This window comes from Gekko japonicus, unplaced genomic scaffold (assembly GCF_001447785.1).
Source record: "Gekko japonicus isolate JY-2015 unplaced genomic scaffold, Gekko_japonicus_V1.1 scaffold2560, whole genome shotgun sequence".
NCBI classification, from domain to species: Eukaryota; Metazoa; Chordata; class Lepidosauria; order Squamata; family Gekkonidae; genus Gekko; species Gekko japonicus.
In genome coordinates, this window is record NW_015177093.1 from 192,726 (window position 1) to 215,965 (window position 23,240).

The window sequence follows — 23,240 nt, forward strand, 5'->3', positions numbered from 1 at the left end:
AGGCAGGGGTGGGGAGAGGCAGGGAGGAAGCAACTTACCCTCCCTCTTCTCCTGCCTCCTCCTGGCTGAATGAGGGCCGGAAGCGGGGCCGTCGGAAGCAGGGGGCAGGGCTTCGTCATGTGCCCTGCCCCCGTACCTCACCCGGGGGAACTGCGATCCCCCGCGATCCCCCCCGAAATGACCTCTACTGAAGTGTATAATTTGCAACTCTTCCCCTACACAGCACATTAGTTTTCCATTGCGTATCTTAAACAGGGCTCTTTTCCAGAAAGAAATCTGGAAGGATAATTTTCAAGAAAGAATAACATTTTCTTTAAAAAAGAATAAACCCAGCAATTTTTTCAGACTCCCGGAACAGTAAAAAATAGTCTGTTGATACACTTTAGTTCCTAGCAGGGCTCTAGTCGGGGGGGAGCTCTCAGGTACGGAGCTCCGGAAGAGAACCTCTAGGGGGCGGGGCGGTCACGTGGTGAAGCCCCGCCCCCTTCTTTACCCCGCCCTCTGCTTCGATCCTCATTCCGTTTGGGAATGAGGATGAAGCAGGAGGGTAAGTAGCCGGGCCTTCTGACACACTTCCGGTGATGTCAGGGGGTGTGGCCTTCTGTCACTTCCGGTGATGTCAGGGGGCGTGGCATATGCAAATAAGTTATGCTAATGAGTTATGCTAATGAGCTCCGGCACCTCTTTTTCTACAACAAGACCCCTGGTTCCTAGCATTGTGATGTTTTAAAATTTCTAACCTTTGCAAACAAAGCACTTCACAATGCGCTTGTAAGATTATATTTGGTTATGGAGCAACCTGAGCATTTATTTTAGACAGCTAGAGTACAAGTCCTCAGAGAAATCAGAAGGTGAATGTGTTTTGAAGAAACATCTGCCAGATACATATTTTCTTGACAGGAAGGGAAAGGGGCAAAATGTCTGAAGCAGCTGGGCATGAGCTCAGACCAACATGGCTACCAGCAATCACTGCCTACTTTGCACATCACAGGATTTCAGGGCCCAATTAAACGTGAACTCTCAGCTTGTGCCAGGTTTCAGCAAGGCTTACAGATCTCCTACTAGAGGTCCTACTAGAACTGAGTGCACCCTAGAATGTACTCAAAGCATTCCACTGAAGTGTGCATCCCCTAAGAGCAACAGTATTTTGTATCCCATTTCCAAATATTCTCATAGTGGTCATGGTCCTAAAAGCTGCTCCACTGCTCACAACAATAGATATTAACAGGGCTATTTTTGGGCAGGAACGCACAGGAACGGAGTTCAGGCTGGCTCCCAAGTTGACCACGCCCAGCAGGAACTCATTAGCATAATAGGCCACACCCAATAGCAGAAACTCATTAGGATTGGCTACACTAGGGGTGTGGCCTAACATGCAAAGGAGTTCCTGCTACAAAAAAAGCCCTGGGTTTTGACAACAAACAAGGTAAACAGAATAAGAAGCAAAAGGTGGGTGTGGCTGGATGACTAAACTTCTGGTGACATGGGGTGTGGCCTAATATGCTAATGAGCTATGCTCTCATGGTTGTGGCTGGATATGCTAATGAGTTTGTTGTTGGATGTGGCCTATTATGCTAATGAGTTCCTGCTGGGCTTTTTCTACAAAAAAAGCCCTGGATATTAATGACCTACCAGGATAAAAGTGCGAATCGTGCTTTGGAGGAAACCCCTGTTTCATTAGTACTTTTCTGGTGTCAGCTGTTTCCTATCCTTGCAGAAGCACAGTTGTGCTGTACAAGATCATATTGTTTTGGGGAGAGCTGTTTGTGCCCCCTTTCTAAGGTGTTCAGCATTCTCAAGCCTCTTTTAGGACATGGGAGAAAGTACAGGCCAGCATCTTTATATAAAGTCCATGCCGTTGTAGTAAAACTACTGTAATCGCTAACACTACTATAGTTAATGCCAACCCATGGGTTCGGGGTACCTGAAACTTGACAGACTCCTGAACTAACGTGAGAAGACAGACATTCTCCCTTTCCTAAAACTATCCACTATTTATAGCAATACTTCAGACACTACAAAGGTAACGCTCGCGGAATGTGAAAAACAAACAGTCTGCAAGAAAGGAAACCAGATTTATGGGAGTACACATGAAGTCACAGTTCCCACTTAAAATGTCTATTGCAAAGTACTTCATACTTCTCATCTTTTAAATCAGGGGTCCCCAAACGTTTTGAGCCTGCAGGTGCCTCTGGAATTTTGACATGGCATGGTGGGCACTGGCATAAAATGGCTGTCGCAAGAGGCAGAGCCAGCCGCAAAATGATTGCCATAGCTTTACCTCAGTCACACAGTGAAGATTCTTGTGCTGAGGTGACAGCTGCTGCCAAAGCAACATTTTAAAAAAATCTCCATGGCCAATCAAATCTCCAATAGCCATTTAGAAGTTTTGCTGGGCAAAAGCCCTACCTGACTCCACCAACTTCCTAAAAACACTTGGTGGGCACCAGAAAAGGTGTCGGTGGGCACCATGGCACCCACAAACACCATGTGGAGGACCCCTGTTTTAAATAGTCATAGAAATAATACGCTACTTCGCATTTTTTTCTTCTCTATCTTAACTTAGCCATTAATTCATGGTGCAAGGAAATTAAGCAGTTTACAATTTTTTAAACACAGAAGTAGCACAATTTTGTGAAAGCCATGAAATCATGTTAATATTTTGCTGCTAAGCAGCTCAAATGAAAGCAAACATGTTAACAGGGCAAAGTAAAGTTAATATAAACAAGAAGCTTTTACTGATAGCAGATTATTTTAAAGTCATGCTGTTGAAGCTGGAAAGCGAGGCTAGAATAGTAAAATACAAATAATGGGGGGGCAGGGAAGTACAAAATACAAAGAAGGTGGTATTTTCAATTAGTTAAGCAACAAGCACGGAATAAAAAGCCAAACAAAAATAAAGACAAAAAACAAATGATCTGGCAATTCCAAAGTGTTTTGTAAGAGGAAATAAAGTTACTAGTTACTTTGTTGTCATCTTTACAGAGGAAGAGAGCGAAGATCTGCCTAAGTCAAATACCAGTTTTCGAGGAACAGCAGAGGAGGAGCTAAACAGCATATAAGCAAACAGTTATAAAGAGACTGTTAAACACACACTTCACAAGATATTCAGTGTGAGTAACATTTATGGATTTTTTTTAATTTGAAGAAGTGAGAACTGGCTTGTGATGAGTCACATTAAAATGACACTCCACCTGGGCAACATTTATGAAACAAAGTGAAAGTCACTGAACAAGCAGCAAGCGGTGCGACATTTCTCATATTGCATTACCATTTGCCACAAATGACATCTGTTACAGTATCTGCCATGCTTGCAGCCATACATGACCACAGAGGTGAAAAAAGCTCAGCATGAGACATGAAGAAGTTGAAACGCCGCTCTTTAGTGTCTGTTTTACTCAGACTTTCAACCAAAAATGAAACAGATAATTCTGAAAGCACTTAGTAATAATCTCAATGACTTTAATGGGACACTACTGTCAGTACTTGCTATCTGTTACACAAAGTAATGTAGGCATACTTCTGGTAGCCAGTAAAACGCACAAACAGCACAGATTGCCAGACAACAAAGCAGAGTCTCATTACTGAGATTTTGAAAAAAACAGGTTGCTTACCTGTAACTGGTGATCTTCGAGTGGTCATCTGTGCATTCACACCCATGGGATACAGTGCGCCTGCGCTGGATCGATCAGTATTGTAGCAAGCTCTTAACGGATTTTCGCATCCAGACCTCAGGCATGCGCAGGAACCCTACCACGCATGCCCAGAGGGGTGGGCGCAGACATCCCGCCAGTTCCTTTCTTTCCGCCGCGCTGGAAGCACCTTCCTTTCATTGGTCAGAGTGGTAGCTATTTTCCTCAGAGGCTCTTCGGATTTCTCTTCAGTTTTTCTCTTTCTTTTCCACGGTATCAGAGTTCCATGCCGATATCGACCCAGATCACCATCGACAGATCCCTAAAAACACTCAAAGTCATCCTCCCTGTCTGTTTGCCGAGGATTGGCCTTTCAATATCGATGATCGGGCTAATAGGGGCCGCTCACGGAGACGAGATGCTACACTGTCTCCCAGACGCTCCTGCTCTAGGAGTAGATCCCCACGAGCTTGCTACAATACCGATCGATCCAGCGCAGGCGCACTGTATCCCATGGGTGTGAAGCACAGAGACCACGTCGAAGATCAATAGTTTGAAGTGGACACAGTTTGACTAAGATGTCTGAATCAACACAAATTCAGATTTGACATCCCAAACTATTGAATGCTGCAATTGTAACATACTGGTTTGACATTGTGGAAAACTGTGAAGTAGGGATGTGTATTCAGATATTAACTAATCAAGATATAAACTGAAAATGTCTCCTTTATTAATATAAACTGTCCCAAATTGGAAAAACTAACTACCATCAGTAGCAGTTCAGTCTGGGGAGTTATTCTGATATCACCTAGTTTAGGTTTCAACAAGACTGACTAACCCTAACCCTATTGCTAAGAATTAATGTATTAAGGAAGTACTGTTGACACTGACAAATAACTATTTTTGGATGGTTTAAAAATTGTATCTATAGTATCCATAGTTTAAAAATTGATTAGTTCAAAATTCATACACTTAAATTCCCAGCTCAATAACAGTTGAGCTCATCTCTTTGGTAGATCCATGAAGCAAAAGAGGGAGGGAGACATTTTATTCTGAGTAAGTCAACAGTAGCTTCTTCTAGCATATGAATACAGAAGTTCAAGATCTGAGTTTTTGTATGATTATTCTAATAATTCTGGTTTTGTGTTAATCATTTTAATGAAAATGCAGTGAGGACAATAAAGGACCATTTCTCTATATAGTTGCAATTATTTGCTATCAAAAAGGAAATATTATATTGATATTTTATTAATATGATAATTGATAAAATTATTCAGTATTTCTTTTTGCAGAACACGTTTTAGGTAATATTTTTATGGTTCAAGAGTTAAAGTCCCCCCAACATGAAATCACTGAGATTAAAAAAAACACCAGGAAATGGAAAAATGAATGACAGAAAAGCCCTGAGAAGAAATGGACACAAATATCAGAAAATACTGATGTGAAATCAAGACTTTCACAAAGTGCATAATCACTCTTACCTTGAATCCTGAAGGTCTGGATAGGCACACACTCTCAAGGTTTTTGAATTGGAGCCGACAGCATACATACTGCCACTTGGATGAAAAGCCACAGCTCTGACCGCCTGTGTATCTTCTAGGGTATTGATACAAATGAACTGTTTTGCTGATTTGTCATCCTGTTATAGGGAAAATGGGAATATATGTGACTGTCTCTACAGTTTTGTAGTTTCTAGAATTCTAGAAATAAATTTTCATTTTTATTTAGAAAAAAACATGTTCCATCTCTGTGGATTTGCTTACACATTGGATTTTTATATCAAAATAAAATATATCTTTGCAACACACATTACAGTTCTTCAGGATTTTTTTTATTAACCTCCCCTGGCAAAAATAAGCATTTTAACATTATGTTGGGAGTCTGGACTATTCATTCTATATTATCCAAGTACCTCCAACATACTAGTATATGCTACAATGTCAGATATTAACATTTTTGATATAGGGTAAAGGGAGAGTAGAGGAACCACATTCCAGGGCATATACTATTTTTAAATATTTGAACTATAATATTACATTTCCATCCTATGGGGAAAAGCCCTGTTGTGTTGATCTGAGTAAACAGCTTGGCCAACACTGGAGCCCACCAATCAGGGGAAAATATAAGTAGCCCAGGGGAAGTCATGTCCTCCTCTGACATTTTGCTAGAAGAAAAGACGACAATCAGGCCTTTGATTTCAGAAGCCGGTAAGGGAGGCCACTGGGGCAAGGTAGTTAAATCAGTAGGAAACACCGCTCACTGGCTTCATTAACAGAATCAAGAGCAATAAGGGTCCCAAAGATCTGACTAAAGTGTGTGAGCCAACCTTTGGCCAAGACCTGGGCATCCAACTTTAGTCAGGCTTGTGGAGACCAGAACTTGGATTCTTTCTAAGTTGGCCAGACCCAGCTCTTGCCACTTTAGTCTGGTAAAAACATACTTCCACTTGCTTGAGGAGCTTCTTGTAGGCTGACCTTTGAGGTATGACAGCGGCAAGAGAGGCTCTGCTTTTATGGTTATGCACCTGTTGTGCTCAGTGAACAAGTGCCTTCCTACCCACTCTGCATTCTTGGTCAAACAAGCCTACATAAGGATGTTAACATGCTCTGAAACTCTTTCCTGGAAGACCCATCTGGCGATAACAATGGCTTCAGTCACAAGAACAACTGGGACAATTCTTAAGTTTTATTGTTCAAAAGGCTGAAATAGATCCTACCTTGAAATGTATTCAGAGTACTTCTGTATGGGGTTAAAATCTAGGGCTGGAATGACAGCACAGTCACAAGTTTGGAGAGAACACAACTCCTTTTAAGAATTTTGACTCTGCTGGAGGGTATACCAGCTGCCTTGCTGTGAACTGAAGCTGGGTTGCCCACCATCAGGGCTTCAGCCCATATTATTTTAATGAACTACTGGAGTAAACGTAGGGTTGACGGACCCCTCAATGGAGTCAGAGGTCCCCTGCTGCCAAGCCCCACCCCAGCCACTGGTTAGCTGGCTGGCAGGGATGGGGACTTACGAGGACAAGGGAGAAGGCCAAGGCCTCATTGCCAGCATTGCATAGGAAGTGACATCGTCACACCAGCAACATCTGGGTGATGCTCTGGTACTTGGGCAAAACTATGGTAGAAGCCAGTTTTACCATAAGTTTTCCCCCAAATACCAGAGTGCTGCCTGGATGTCACTGGCATGATGACAACACTTCCTGTGAGACACTGGCAATGAGGCCTAGGCCTTTCTCCTCGCAAGTCCCCCCCATCCCCCACTGGCTGCCAGGGGTAGGGTTGTTGGGTCCCCCTGGCCCCTGGTGGTGGGTATGGTTGGGGAACTCCTGGAGATATGAGGGTGGAGCCTGGGGAGGACAGGGACCTCAGTGGGGTACAATGCCACAGAGACCACCCTCCAAAAGCACCCATTTTCTCCATGGGAACTGATCTATGTAGTCGAGCTGTAATTTTGGCGGATATCCAGGTCCCACATGGAGGCTGGCATCCCTAGCCAGGAGAAACCTGGCAACCCTAAGTAAACTGAAAAACTCTCAGTCTAGTTGTCTATCAAGGCTGTGTTTTATCCAGATGCAGAACAGTACCACCTGGGTCAATGGTTATCAAAGGGTGGGTGGTCAGTTAGTAGGGTAGAAGGTTTGTTAGGATAGATAAGGTTCTTTTTTAAGGTTAACAGCAATATAAGAACTTGTGAACTGCCATTAGGAGCACCACCCTAGGTTTTACCATCTATTCAAGGACTAGTGGTCTGAGGCCCAGGGTAGCAAAGATCATTAGAGACTGATAATGATGGACCAGGGAATACCAGTGCTCTGGGGGAGGGGGAAGTACAGTGGTGGGACCAGGCAGAAATGGAAGGGAAGGGGGCAGAGAAATAGAGAAGCTCAGCCACCTTCCAGCCTGTGTCCCATCCCAAAGGTGGCAGGCAGTGGGGCGAGGATTAAAAAACCCACTCCGACACTGGTGTTGTGCAACGCCAGGTCCATTAATAATAAGACCTCAGTCCTTCGTGACTTCCTGCTGGAGCAGGACACGGATTTGGCCTGCGTGACCGAGACCTGGGTACAAGATGGGGAGACAGTTGCTCTCTCCCAGTTGGCTTCTCCCGGATTCTCGGTCCTTCACCAATCTCAGACTATGGGGCGGGGGGGGGAGTGGCTCTGTTCATTCAGGAGGCTTACTCCTTGAGGGCGTTCCCGGCATCGAGGCTCACAGGTATTGAGTGTGCCGGCTTTGTGTGGGAAGCCAGGGAAAGTCTGGCTGATTGGCTGGTGTACCGACTGCCCAACGCACCGGCTGATAGCCTGTCACCCCTGGTGGAGGTTGTGTTGGGCTGGGCACTGGAGCACCCTAGACTAATAGTCTTGGGTGACTTCAATATCCATTGCTGACGTTGTGGCTTCCTCACAGGAGGTGGGCCTGGTGTCGTCCATGGCGGCACTGGGACTCTCCCAATATGTAACGGCCCCCACTCACCAAGCCGATCACATGGTTGATTTGATCTTCACGGCGGGGGTCACAGTGGACTGGATTACTGCAATGGCAGTTCCATGGTCGGACCACCATGCCCTGAAGGCCCGAGTGAATGTGCCACCCCAACCCTGTTTGGGCAGTGAGTGGATTTTAGCTTGCCCGCGGAGTCAAATGGACCCTCTGTGGCTTCAGGTGGCTCTTCAGGATCCAATGCCCCCTGGCGGCTCGTCAGATGAGTTAGTCGAGGACTGGCATGGCCAACTCACAACAGCCATCAACAAGATCGCTCCCAGACACCCTCCACGCCCTCGCTCTAGGCTGGCTCCCTGGTATACCCAGGAGCTGAGGCTGATGAAGCAAAGGCTTAGACGGCTAGAGAGACGGTGGCGGCGTGCTTGCGACGAAGCAACAAGAGCATTTTATAGGACGTTTATGAGATCCTATGAGATGGCAGTCAAAGCTGCGAAGAGGGAGTTCTACGCAGCCTCAATTGCACCTGCAAGCTTATGCCCAGCACAATTGTATAGAATGATTCGGTCTTTAACAGTCTTGCCACAGGGCAGACAAAACACTAGGGAATTGGATATTGGTTGTGAAGCTTTCGTGAGCTATTTTGCAGATAAAGTCTTGTCACTCCGCCACAACCTTTCCCACCACAGTTGAGACAGTGAGCAAACTCGAGGTTCCATGCACGTCTTCTGGTCCCATCCCGGATTATTTCAGTCCACTCAGCCTACAGGAAGTTGACAGATTGATCTCAACTGTACAGCCAACCGCATGCAGCCTTGACCTGTGCCCCTCTTGGCTAATTAAAGCTGGCTGCGAGGGGTTTCAAGGTGCTCTTAGGGATATTATCAACAAGTCCCTCTCTGAGGGGCTGTTCCCGGGGGCTCTCAAGGAAGCAATGGTCCAACCTCTCCTTAAAAATCCATCTCTGGATCCAGCCAAATTGGCTTACTATCAGCCGGTTTCCAATTTGCCCTATTTGGGCAAATTAATAGAGAGGGCCGTAGCGATACAGTTGCAGAGATTTATGGATGACGCTTCCATGCTAGATCCCTTCCAGTCCAGCTTCTGCCCAGGTTATGGGATGGAGACAGCACTGGTTGCCCTCACAGACGACCTCCGGAGGCATCTGGATCGGGGCGGGACAGCAGTGCTGTTGTTGTTGGACCTGTCGGCAGCGTTCAACATGGTTGACCACCAATTACTCGCCCACCACCTTGCTGACATGGGGATTCAGGGGCTTGCCTTGCAATGGCTCGTCTCCTTTCTCCAAGGTTGGGGACAAAGGGTGGCGATTGGGGAGCAGCTATCCCGAAGGCACCCACTAATTTGTGGAGTGCCTCAACGGGCAGTGCTTTCCCCAATGCTATTTAACATCTATATGCGCCCCCTTGCCCAGATTGCCTGTAGGCATTGGCTAGGATGTCACCAATATGCAGAAGACACCCAGCTCTATCTGCTGTTGGGCGGTCAGTCTGACTCTACCTCTTAAGAATGGAGGCCCAGGTAGCAGCCACTGCCAAGGCAGCCTTTTACCACCTTTGGCTGATCAGGCAGTTGGTTCCTTTCCTCGAACGCAATGATCTGTCTTCAGTGATCCACGCAATGGTCACCTCGAGGTTGGACTACTGCAACACTGGTTTTGACCTTTAAAGCCCTTTATGGTCAGGGACCTGCCTACCTGAGGGACCGTCTTTCCCCGCATGCTCCCCAGAGAGCACTGCGATCAGGTTCACAAAACAACTTGGCCCTCCCTTGCCCAAAGGACGCCAGGCTGTCATGTATGAGGACCAGGGCATTTTCTTTGGCAGCTCTGACTTATTGGAATGAGCTCCCTGGTGAGATCAGGGCCCTATGAGACCTCTCACAGTTCCGCAGGGCCATGAAAATGAAGCTTTTCCGGCAGGTACCTTATCAGTCATGCCCTGTGTCGACCTAGAGTTAGAAGTTACCTAGAGTGGTAGCACTGCTAAATGTGTTCTTAAATGCACTTTATTATATCACACCACCATCGTTATATCAACTGTTTTAAATTGTTTATTATGGATTTTTACATTGAGATGTATATTGTTTTATTGGTTTTATGTAAGCCGCCCTGAGCCTGCCTTGGCGGGGTAAAAGTTAAATAAATAAATAATTTTTAATCACTATCCAGGTTCAGTTCCAGGTTTTCTCTTTGGTTTAAATTACTCAAACAAGACTACACCAGAGCTCTTTACTTGTCTCGTATCATCTTCCATATACTTAAGAGAAACCTTTACTGCCATCTTATTTCAAACAGTGCTAACTGCCATGTTAGCTAGTGGCTATTTGCAAAAACCAGTCTCTCAATGAGTGTGTATTTGCAGAGCTCTGGAACTGGAGAACCTCCCCAACCACCTCCTGTTTTGCCATCTTTATTTGGGTCCCTGGTCCAAGTTTCTTGCAGCCATTTTAGCTAGGCTAGTCTTGTGCTCAATGGTGGATAGATTAATCTATCTTCATTCCAATGATGACCTGCATGTTACCTATATGATGTCTTTGTAGGCACTGTCTGCTAAAAAAATTCACATGAAATTTTTGCTTAACATTTAATGCACTCCAATTTATGTTATGTTTTGACTCTGGAAATCTGATCACTTCCAGTTTTATTTTGTTTTATTTATTGTCACTCCTTGGACAGTTGTTTTTGTTATACTGTAACAGCCTTTGGCCATATAGAACAAATTTTACCTACCTATCTATAGAAAGCAGGGTATGTCTACAGCATCAATCTATGTAGCTGGTTTTGGATAATTTCCTGGGTTTAGAAGCAGACAACCTTGGATCCTGTTTTAAATAAGAACCTCTCTGGATGAGAACACACGGCTGTTGTGGTGGTTGTTCTAACACTGTAAGATGTGTATACTGAACAAGTGGATGTCACTATAGCACAGGACCAAGTGTCAGAATACAAGCATTAAGCCATGAATAAAACAAACAACTTCAGAGGTGTTCTTCAAAGTGATCCTTCTTGAGTACTATAACTGCACTAGTTCATACCTTATTATTGTATTAACATGAAAGCTGTTCAAATGCTGGGACTAGCAGGGATAGCGGTGGTGGTGGAGAAAGGTGGGCTACCAGAAAAGCCTACGTGGCATGTGTTTTAAAAATACCATACAGCTGAAAAACAGATGTGTGCTCCAGTGTTATGAAAAGCCCACATCCTTCAAGAGGATAATAAAATAAAAAAGTTAAAGTCCAATGGCACCTTTGAAGACCAACAAAGTTTTATTCAAGATGTGAGCTTTCAAGTGCATGAATAAAACTCTGTTGGTCTTAAAGGTGCCACTGGACTCTGACTTTGTTCTACAGTGTCTCTCATTTAGACTTAATGTTTTTATGCTAACAAGAAAATTCTAATGTGACACATTTCTGCAGGGATTCTTGCTGTATCTAAAAGAGCAGAACAAGCCTCATTTCCTTGTAGTGAACAGTGCTATGGAAGTCCTACCTCATCACCTCTTGTTCTTGCTAGATTTCCCGGAGAGTCTTCGTGTTGTGCCTGAATGGCAGCATGCTCTGGTACTCTGCTTTAATGCAAACAAAATTAAAATCCATTACAATGAGAGACGAAGAAGACTTGTTTCATCTTTTAATTTGTCTAAAATGTGAAAGTAATCCTTATGAAACCACATAGAAAGGTTTCAGATGTCACAGTAAGCTGTTACTGAACTGCAGCTGGGCATGAACACAGCTTTTGCAATATTCCCACAATCCCCTTCCTCTTCCCACCTTCCCCTTCCTCTTGCACACAAAGCTTGATTCAAAACTTCCCACTTGGCACACGCTGCCATTTAGCATGACATCAAAATGGAGGCATTTGGTAAAACTGAAGTTGGCTTACTCCTCACAAACCAGGATTCTGAACTGTGGGTTTAAAATCCCTGGTTCATGTGGAGTAAAGAAACTCTAGTTTGACTGGGAAGCTCGCACATGAAAAGGTCATGGTATACTGGGACAGCAACAAAACAGGCTCGTGCCTGATGACTGTTTCAGTTGTAGCCTGTTGTGATGTCTGAATATAGTCTCATTCTAAAGAAAATGACAGGAAAAAACACATTCGCAAGCATGTGAAGTTCCAGATATAAAACTCATTTTAGGGGCAGTCTCCTTGCTGAATTTTTTCTCATAGTGTTATCTTTTATTGCTTTCTCGAGAGCACGAGGCAGCATTTCAATCAACTGCTCCCTAGTACTTATTCCCCCCTCCCAGGTGCTAGCCTTCATTTTCTTCTCAATCTAAATTAACACTTTTATAACGATAACAACTTTATGTTCTGCCAATTCTTCAACAATAAACTGTTTTTTTTCCTTAGTCATCTGGAGGTTTGGGGGATTGGTTTTTTTTTTGCTATGGCAGCAAAAGCTAGCCTTGAAGGGCTAGTCATTAGTAATATTGATTTTTTTTCTAAATGAACAAAAATAAAATTACAGAATCTAAGACTTGGTTGTATCCACATGGCAAGAATGCTCCATTTCTCTGCCACTGCCACTGCCACCACAAATGCAGAGGAATTTATACAAGAGGTTGTTTTGTATGCACTTTCTTCTGTCAGTTGCTGTGTTCCCTTGCCATGCCACTAGAGATCTTTTTGGAGGTGTCTTAAAAAATGGTAATAGCTGTTATTGTGCTATAGTGCAATTCTGTTTTAACAATCTATTGCCACATTCTACTAGTTCCTCCGAATTTCCAGCTTTCAATAAAAGACTATCTAGCCCTTTTCATTGTGCATAATGAAAAAGGCTTGAGACTTTAATGAAAGCAGAGCATTCACAGGAACCGGTAGACTGTCGCAATACATTGTTATAACATTACTGTGCTATAGTACAGTGGCATTTAATAGGTTTTTTTAAGCCCTCTGGTGGAGGAGGAGGAGGAGGAGATTAGATTTCTACCCTGCCCTTCACTTGGAGTCTCAGAGCGGCTTACAATCTCCTTTCCCTTCCCCTCCCCACAACAGACACCCTGTGAGGTAGGTGGGGCTGAGAGAGCTCTTTCGAGGACTGGCATGGCAGGGAAAATGAAAGCCCAGACAGGGTGATGGAAGGAAAACAGACCGTCAAAAATGCATATTTTCCTGTCCAGACAGCTTGCTAATGTACTTAGACCATGCATCCTGAAAGGTTGTATCAAGTCAGGTTTGAGAAATAACATACCAGGACACAAAACCAGGACCCTGGAAAAGTGGGAGGATGTGAACAAGATGCAATTTAACAAGGGTAAGTGCCAAGTCCTACATCTGGGTAACAAAAACGAGGAACATGCATACTGGATGAGGGATACACTTCTGGGTAGCAGTGTGTGTGTGAACAAGATCTTGGGGTACGGGTGGTCCATAAGTTAAATATGAGCAGCCAGTGTGATGCAGTGACAAAAAAGGCTAATGCAATCTTGGGGTGTATCAACAGAGGCATCACATCCAAATCACAAGATGTCATAGTCCCGCTGTACATTGCATTGGTCAGGCTGCACCTGGAGTATTGTGTGCAGTTCTGGAGGCCTCACTTCAAAAAGGATGTAGACAGAATGGAGTGCGTGCAGAGCAGAGCGACGAGGATGATCAGGGGCCTAGAGACCAAGCCCTATGAGGAAAGGCTGAGGGACTTCAGAATGTTCAGTCTGGAGAAGAGGAAATTGAGGGGGGGGACATGACTGCTCTCTTTAAGTATTTGAAGGGCTGTTATTTAGAGGAGGGCAGGGAGCTGTTCCTGTTGGCAGCAGAGGATAGATTCACAATAACGGGTTTAAATTAAGGGCGGGAAGATACTGTCTGGATATTAGGAGAAACTTTTGTACAGTAAGAATTGTTCAACAGTGGAATCCGCTACCTAGGGAGGTGGCGAGATCCTCCTGAGAGCCAGTTTGGTGTAGTGGTTAGGAGCACAGACTCCAATCTGGGAGAATCAGGTTCAATTCCCCACTCCTTCACATGCAACTGCTGGTGTGACCTTAGGTCAGTCACAAGTTCCTTCAGAGCTGTTCTCTCAAGGGCAGTTCTCAAGAGAGCTCTCTCAGCCTCACCTACCTCACAGGTATCTCACTGTTGTGGGGAGGGGAAGGGAAAGTGATTGTAAGCCGCTTTGAGACTTCTTTGGGTAGTGAAGAATGGGGTATAAATCCAATCTCCTTCTTCTTCCCATCCCTGGCAGTCTTTAAGCAGAAGCTGGACAAACACTTGTCAGGGATGCTCTAGGCTGATCCTGCACTGAGCAGGGGGTTGGACTAGATGGTCTGTATGGCCCCTTCCAACTCTGTGAGTCTATGACAGCCTTGAGAGAGCCTAGAGGGCAATGGCATGTGAATGCTCGAAGGAAACCCCCCCCCCCCAGGGATGCAGTTTGGAAGCCAAGGCAAAAAACCACCTCCATGTGAATGCAATCTTTGGATAGTATTTGGGATGTGCTTTTTAAAAAATACTCCATCAAATGTTGAAGTGAGGCACAGGATACCATAGGAAGAGCTGCACATTAAACCAACACTAATCTTCAGTTAACAAGCAGCACTGTCACATATGAAATGTTCCCATCACTTACGTTTGATTTCCATGGACAGGTGATTCTTCAAGTGAGGATATCTGAGTCGTAGAGCCAAGTTTACGAGGTGTACTTGTATTAATATTTGCATTATCATTGGTTATTCTCTGACTAGAATCTGGAGTGCTAGATACACTTCCTTGGCTCCCATTGCAATGCTGGTTTAGAGTCTGCACATCATTTCCCAGACTGTCCATACCCATGTTTAATTCCCCCAGCTTCTGAATAGACCTGCCAAATAAAATATTGAAACGGTTAAGAGTTAATGGTGCAATTAAATACAGTTGTAGACAAGAATGAATTTGTTTTTCAGGATTACAGAAAATAAGTATCTGCATTCCTATAGAAGGTGAAACAAAACAATATCTCAGGCTATTGGTGGATCTTGCAATATATGAAGTCTAGAACATTTTAGGAAACTTTAGTCCAACTCCTGAAGGTGTCATCTTTAAAATCAACGATAGAAGGGAGAAGATAGACTCCATCTTCAAAGTCAAAGAATTCTTGAGACGTCAGCTGGGATCGGGGGAAGACTCTAAAGAGGAAGAAACTAAGTCAAGTGACTCAGCTGCCTCGGGAATGGATGAGGACTCTGCTGCAGAAGCGGGTGCAGGAGCAATGAAAACTGTATATGATTTTAGAGACAGAAAGCCAAAGTAAGGGCAGAAGGACTCTGATAAATGGCCCTTTGAATCAAAGAAGATGCTCAGAAAGTTCTCTCATAATAACTAATTTACTAATACAGAACAATGTGGGAAACAAGAACTCTACAAGTATATTGTTTTACTAACTCTTTTAATACTAATATTAAGTTTAACATAAAGGGGGTCTCCCACTCTTGGGTTTTTAGTTAGTGTGGGTATCTTTCCTTTATCCATAATTGTAGTTCCCCTTCCTATATTTTTCTTTGTAGTTTGTAGTCATATTGGGGGGGGAAATACCCCTCCAGGGGTTTAAAAAAAAGGAAAAAAAAGAAACTTTAGTCCGTAAAAGCAACATTTCATATCTCAAATTTTGTTAAGTTATAACTAAATAATGCAATTTCCTTTTCTGGACAAACCATATTTAATCTGAACGAAATTATACTGAAACCAAAGTAAGATTAGATTGTAATTTGTTGTTTAACAAATTGCTTAATCTTAATCACATGGCTTAATCTTAATCAACCAAAGACAACCTGTTAAGAAACTGCTCTGTAAGATTCTGTTGCTGGTCTGGACCATCTTCCTGGTTTACCCCTCCTTCTAACAACATTTGCTGATAAAGTTGCCGTTGTTGCTCCTTCTGCTCTAAATGCTGCTGGTATCGCAACCGCTGTCTGTAATATTCCTGAAATTGCTCAGCTGAATCACGAAGCTAGACAAGATTAGACATAATTAATCGTTGTAAAACTGTTAGCTATTATAATTCTCAATAACATTGATTTATCCGCACTCTCCCCCAACAAAACGGAACCCAAAAACACCCATACACACACACTGATGTAACACTGCTTTAGACATTTGTTAGCATCTGCACATTCTTTCTTGCCTGCTCCTTGCCAAAGAATCATCTGGAAAACACAATAGAATTTGCAGCAAGCATCTCCACAAACATAGTTTAACATAAAGGTAGTTTTTCCAGATATCTATGATCCCAGGATCTTAGAATGTTTTATTTGGAGGAAATCTTGCTTAAGGAGACAAAAACAATTTAAATGACATATCATGTGTTTTCTTGCAGGTTTATGAATGAAAACTATTGTTGGTCAAAGTATTCATTACCGTAACTTCTAATAGTGACTTTGCTAGTTCCCTGTGCTTATGAATGGACCGGTGAAACAGGGAGACCTGCACATAGTTGGGAGGTGGAAGAAGAGGGAAAAGAAAGTGAGGGTAGAGGATGTGGATAGTGAGTCTCGAGAAAAACAGGTTGCTTACCTGTAACTGGTGATCTTCGAGTGGTCATCTGTGCAGTCTCACCAATGGGATTATGCGCCTGCGCTGATCCGTATCGGTGGTATGCAAAGCTCACAAAGGGATTTTCGCGCCTCTCCTCCAGGCATGCGCGGGAACCTCACTGCGCATGCCCAAGAGGAGGGGCACGGACATCCCGCCAGTTCCTTCTGACCGCTGTCATGTCAATAACCAGAGAAGAGTACTGAAGTGACAGCAGTGGGGAAGGATGGGCGGGTGGTGTGACTGCACAGATGACCACTCAAAGATCACCAGAAAAAAAAGCCGTCGAAGCCCGGGTGGTAGGCCGAAATAGCTGACAAATATACCCTGAGAGAGGAGTGCGAGAGCCCCTTCTCTGCCAGTGAGAGCAGAAAGTCTAAGACCTGGTCAATCCTGACAGAAGCCGGGGGGACGTCAGCGGGGTGTATGGAGGCTAAGAAGCGGGCCCACTTCCCACTATAGGAATGTCGCGTAGAATCTTTCCTGGCATTGAGTAGCACAGTGTTGATTCTGTCAGAGAAAGTTACTGGGATCCTGAGCCACCCTGCTGCAAAACAGGGTGCACTTCGAGTTGTGTCTGGTGGCAAAGATGTTGACATGAGGCGTGCCCCACTTTGGTCCAGTTCAGCTCCCAGTCATGACGCTGGGAGAGACCCCTGCTGAGCAGGTCCGCATGCACATTTGCCTTGCCAGCGATGTGTGAGGCAATGGGAAAGATGTGCAGAGGCTTGCACCAGGCCCAAAGGTCCAGAGCCAGGAGGCAGAGGCTGCGGGAGACCGTTCCACCCTGCCTGTTGACGTAACTGAGGGCCGTTGTATTGTCAGTTAAGACAGTTACACATTGTCCTGCGAGCAGAGGCTGGAAACATTGAAGAGCCAATTTTATTGCCAACAGTTCCAGAAAGTTTATGTCTCCTTGAGGAGACAGCATCCCACCTGTGACCTATGGAGAGGCCGTTGAGGTGGGCTCCCCAGCCCCACAGTGAAGCGTCGGTTGTGAGGGTGAGAGTAGGAGTGGGGGGTTGGAACGGGATCCCCTCCGTCAGGTTGTCTGACTGCGTCCACCACAGTAGGGAGTCGCGTACCTCTTGTGGTGGGGAAAAAGCAACAGATTGGGACATCCTTAGAGGCTTGAAGTAACAGATGAACCAGAGCTGGAGTGGTCACATTCGCAACTTTGCAAAACGGAGGACTGAGTTGTTGCCGCCATTAGGCCCAGGAGGCATTGAATCTGGAAGGCGGAAGAGGTTCCTCCTAGTTGAACCTGTTCTGCCTGAACAGTTAGGGTTCGTGCCCTGTCCCGGGACAGGAAGGCTGCACCCTCTTGGGAATCGAGTATCGCACCTATGAATTGCACTCTTTGAGAAGGGACTAGGCGCGACGTCTTGTGGTTGACCCAGACAATGAAGGAGATTGAGGGCCTGAGATATCTGACGAATGAGGAGGGCCTTGGAAGGGGCGACCAGAAGCCAATCGTCTAGATACAGGAACACTGTCAGACCACAGAGGCGAAGAGGTGCCACAACAACTACCATCGTCTTGGTAAAGACCCTCAGGGCCGTGCTGAGGCCAAACGGTAGACTCCTGTATTGGTAGTGGCTGGGGTTGGACGATCGACATGCCCAGGGAATGTGCCATCCTCTTGACCAAATCTCCATATGATGAGAGATCCTCAGAAGGCGAGATCGGCAGATTGTCCTATACTGTAGCCTTTGGTGACGGACCTTTAGGCGATTCGGAGCTTTCCGAATCATCAGTGTCGGCATCGGAAATGAATGATACGTGGGTGATACCGGAGCTGCAGGGGTATCCGGTATCGGGGCGACTTACGGTGTGGAGTGGAGAGGAGAGGGTGGGCGACTCTCAGCAGCCTGCATTACAGGACAATTGCACTAGATTTGTGAGGTTCAGAGCCATGTGAATAGAAAGCTGCTCAGTCCTGGAGCCCAGCAGTCTTACACTATCTCATTCAAGAAGCATATGTGGAACTTCCCAACCACCTACAGATCCCTGAGCTTCTGTATGCAGTTAGTTTATTTCAGAAGATGCAATTGTGTAATAATGAAGAAGGAATACATTAAGGGCTGGTAATTCCAAGTTACAGACATACTGTAACTTCATTGAACACACCAAGAACATACTCCTTCACGGCGCACTCTCATACGCCACTTTGATTGCAACCATTCTTCCATGCTGCTCTTCTGGGAAGAGGAAGCAATCAACCAAAACTGGGCATGAAGTCCTAACACTAGGTACCAATGGCAACTTGTTCTGAAACTTTTCCAATCTTGGCGGATCTCCCTCTATGTCCCATTTTGTCTAGTCTTGCTTTTCCATGCTCCTCACACTACACTAGATGGACAGCTTTCAGTTACAGACAGTCATCCCTCTCATAGACCTTGCCTTCCATAAATGCTCTGCGGCATCTTTGCACTCATAAAAGAGTAGGAACATTCTGTTTTGCAATTTTATGATTCCAGAACAGAAATCTGACACACTTCAGTTTATGACTTAGCTTGCCACTCCTATACCATAGTAATCTGTGAAAATATACATTTTGTAGCTATTTACTACTCTAAGTATTAATAAAAGTCACTGCATGTCAAAAATATCAAAGCAAGAGGGTAAAAGAAAACATTTAAAACTCATACACGAGATGCTTTCAAATATTGGGATGGTATGATAAAAATGCAATTGAAACATTTTTGCTGTGTTTTTTTTATCAGCATGGCGGAGTGCCTTGCTAGAAGACCATATTATTCTGCAACTGTATACTAAATCAGATATGCACACCCACCATTCAAACACACAAAAACCCTAAAAAAATCACTATGACGCCCATGAGTTTCTCTTACAACCAACACAGTGCTGCACCAAAAGTTGCAGGTTCTTATTTGGAAGCCATAAAAACATTACCTCATTTTTTTCTTGCTTGACCGGTCCTTGATTCTGTGCTCCATTTACTGGCTCTTTGTCTGGGACTGAGTTCTGGCACATGGTCTCATTGCCAGAGGAGGGCTGGGAATCCACAGGAGTGTCACTTCTTTACCAGTTGCAGAGACAAAAACGAGATTTGACTTATTTCTGTTGAACACCTTATATGTATTTGAATTTAAACATGTATAAAACAAAACCCCACAAGCTTAGAGCAGAAAAGACTTTCTACGAGTATAACAAGACATTCCCTAAATTCACAGCCCTTTCCTATCACTAAAGAACAGGTAAGGGACACAGTTAACTTGCCTTAACCTTCCAGAATAAAAACTCTGGGTACAGGGGAAATGATGTAAAAGGACAAAGAAGGACTCTGAAACTCTACTAACTCTTGAAACGACCAGCAAAATTCATTCACTGGAAAATGACAGGTGACAGTCACCAAATGGCCGTCATTCTCCTGCACATAATGAACTACTATATCAGAAGTAGGCAGATTATGTTCCAGAAGGCAAGTGTTCCATTGCCATATCAACAGTAGCTGAGAGTCTCAGAAATTCTTCAAGAAGTAAAATATCCCATTAAAGCTACAATGGAAGTGGCATAAAGACCCCTAAGAGCAAAAGGTAACAGCAACTAATTTAGGTGTAATGAATTACCAACCATACCAGACAGGCCCAAGACTGAATATTTCCCTCCTCCTCTAGAAATTCCTTTCAATCCAGTCATTTCATAATATTTCTACCCTCTTGTCTTCACTCACTTCCACATTCTCCCATGATCCTATTCTAACTTGATTCCTGGCTGCTATCTCCCCTACCACTATCACTCCCTTAGCCACAACCTATCCTCTCTTCTGATTCTTTCTTCCCTATTAAATTCAAATATGCTACAATTTTCTCCAAAGGGACCTTTCCTAATTACTATCTAATTTCCTACCACTCTTAGCCTCTAAACTCCTGTTAACATTATCTCCAACTCGTCTCCTGAAACCCTATCTGGTGTATATATTCCACCTAAGCTACACTCACTTAATATCAATATGCCTGTGTATTGATTCCCTGACAAACCTAAACACTTCTTCTGTCTGCTAGACTCCCTTCCAATCTTGTGCCAGTTTTCTTCCCATTTGTGTAACTGGTCATTCAACATGCCCATAAGGGGACGTGCCTTCTCATCTTTTCTCTTTTCTATTACAGTCTTTCAGGAATTGGTCTTGGCCATCCTCTCTCTATACACTGTCCCTGGGGGTCCATCATACCACACAGCATTCAGTTCCACCTATAAGACAATGATAAAGAGCTCTACCTATCTATTTCAGAATTTTCCCCATCCATCCAATCCTGCACTGTTAAGGCCCATCTGATATTTCCATCTCTGTTTCATCACAGTCTCAAACTCAGTACACACAATACTAAACCTCTCTTCTTTCCTCTCAGACCTTTCTCAACTCATACATTCTCCACATGCCGGACGCTGATCAGGAAGGAAGCCTGTTTTATCTCATATACTCCTTTCTCCTTCAGTTGGCATTGTCAGACTGTTGCCATTATATTGCTGGGTCTTGTACAAAATATTAAGATCACAGGCTGCCTTCCTGACAAAAACTTCGGTACATACTATAGTCACTGCTTGCCATGATTACTGCAACTTTCTTCTCTGGCCTGATTGTCACTTACATTCAAAACTCTGCTGCCAAAATCATTCCTCTCTTCCATCATTCTGACCATGTGATGCTACTACTGGCTCTCTGTCTGCTACTAGATCCAGTACAAACCAATCCCTGTCTTCAAAGCAATCATGATCTTGACCATCCTTATCTCTCCATCCTCATATCCCAATACATCCCTGCACAAGACATTTGGTCTTCCAGTTCCATCACGGAGGAGGAGGAGGAGGAGGAGGAGGAGGAGGAGGAGGAGGAGATTGGATTTATACCCCGCCCTTCACTACCCAAGGGAGTCTCAGAGCGGCTTACAAACTCCTTTCCCTTCCCCTCCCCACAACAGACACCCTGTGAGGTGGGTGGGGCTGAGAGAGCTCTGACACAAACTGCTCTTTTTCAAGAACAGCTGTGCCAGATCTTGTGACTGACCCAAGGTCACATCAGCAGGTGCAAGTGGAGGAGTGGGGAATCAAACCCGGTTCTCCCAGGTTAGAGTCCGCACACTTAACCACTACACCAAACTGGCATGATGAGTCATGTGAAGGTGTTCTGCTCCCTCCTTTTGCCCTTGCTGTCCTTTATGCCCAAAACTTCCTGAAAGAGCACCTATTCCTCCAAGTCTGTCCATGAAACTTACTTCTTAAGTGAAGCCATTAGCTTTGTCTTCATTTCTTTGAAACTGAGCCTAAATAACAATAACCAAACTGAATATATATATTCCTCCCAATACTAGTCTCTCCTTAGATAGATTTTGTGTCATATGTTGCTTGGGGTAGGAGCCTGGCTTTTTGTTTGTTCCTCTGTAAAGCACACATACGCAGTGTAGGTAATAAAAAATAAAAAACAGGACTCTAGTTCATCTTGGACAAGGACCTCAGTGTCAGAGTTGGAGACACTGGTGCAACAGTCGCTGGCTGGGAAACAGGCAACAAATTTAGAGACTGGGCCTGCTCAGGTACTTTAGTGTAATATCTTTTGCCATCTTCTGAGTGCTTCTTCTTCGCCAGAACTGGAAAAAAGGATGAGGATTTAACATTTATGTGCCCTGGAGAAGCTCAAGAACAATTGGTCTATGTCTTGTTCCAAATCTGAAGAGGTGAACAAGAATCCTAGCCCTCAGAAAAGGCCACTCAGAAGTTCCCCAACACTGCTGCAGTGGTGGACAAACTGAACAGGAGGCACAACTCTGCCCCTTTGGGTATGTATGATCAGAACTGCATCTTTGAGGAAAGAAGATTTTCAACCTGAAGGCTCAATCTAGACATTTTCAAATCACAACAGAGGCCATGAAGCACTAATAAAGCATTATATGTTAGTTCCCACTAAGATCAGAGGCTAAGATATTGACATAAAGGAAAATCGGTTTTAAAGAATTATTCTACAGAGTAATCTCAAAAACTAACTTCTTCATATAAGTAAGGGTGGTTAAGTGCAACTTACCGTTCAGGTGACTCTTCATAAATGCTGTGGCAGTCTGTGTTCTCCAGCATTAGACTCCGAGTAAGATTCTGTACTCCTGGGTAATGGAAGTTAGCAAAAGAGTGGGACATAGGAGATGTTTTTGTTCCAAGGTCTGTGATGCGTTTATCATTTGTTAATCCACATGAGAGTCCATCTAAAGCAGGATTTAAGGAACGGGTCATATAAGCATCAGCAGATTGAGGCCTTCTCATGGGGGATGATGGGTAAGGAGAAAGTTTGCTGATAAGGGGTGTCAAAAGGTCAGCATAGGCAGCTTTTGTAGGTTTTAGGAGCTTATCAACATGAATGTTTAGCATCTTTTGTTCAAAAGCACAAGAAAACACAGTGGAGGGCAGATTCTGAAGCCATGACAACAAGCTAAGGTCCAAATCATCACATCCATTACCACACAAAAGGTCAATGCCGAGCAACACCTCACTCTCTGTAATTTCCTCTCCTGTTGCTTTACTCTGACAGAACTCCACACAACATTCATACAGTAGCCCTTTCATCACAAGTTGAAATAAACGATTGTTGCTTGCTTTAAAGCCAGCCTCACTTAGTTTTCT

General features: G+C 44.3%; 1 protein-coding gene across 1 annotated transcript in view; it reads right to left on the reverse strand.

Moving 5' to 3' along the window:
* Nucleotides 1-23,240, reverse strand: part of WDR47 (WD repeat domain 47) — a 56,551-nt gene that overhangs the window by 16,417 nt on the left and 16,894 nt on the right. Inside the window, exons 6-12 of the mRNA XM_015428272.1 lie at nucleotides 22,651-23,176; nucleotides 19,527-19,653; nucleotides 15,851-16,029; nucleotides 14,674-14,904; nucleotides 11,592-11,667; nucleotides 5,114-5,271; nucleotides 2,967-3,047 (exon numbers count right to left, since the gene is read on the reverse strand). Coding sequence (XP_015283758.1) covers nucleotides 2,967-3,047; nucleotides 5,114-5,271; nucleotides 11,592-11,667; nucleotides 14,674-14,904; nucleotides 15,851-16,029; nucleotides 19,527-19,653; nucleotides 22,651-23,176 — 1,378 coding nt within the window. The remainder of the gene's footprint in view (nucleotides 1-2,966; nucleotides 3,048-5,113; nucleotides 5,272-11,591; nucleotides 11,668-14,673; nucleotides 14,905-15,850; nucleotides 16,030-19,526; nucleotides 19,654-22,650; nucleotides 23,177-23,240) is intronic.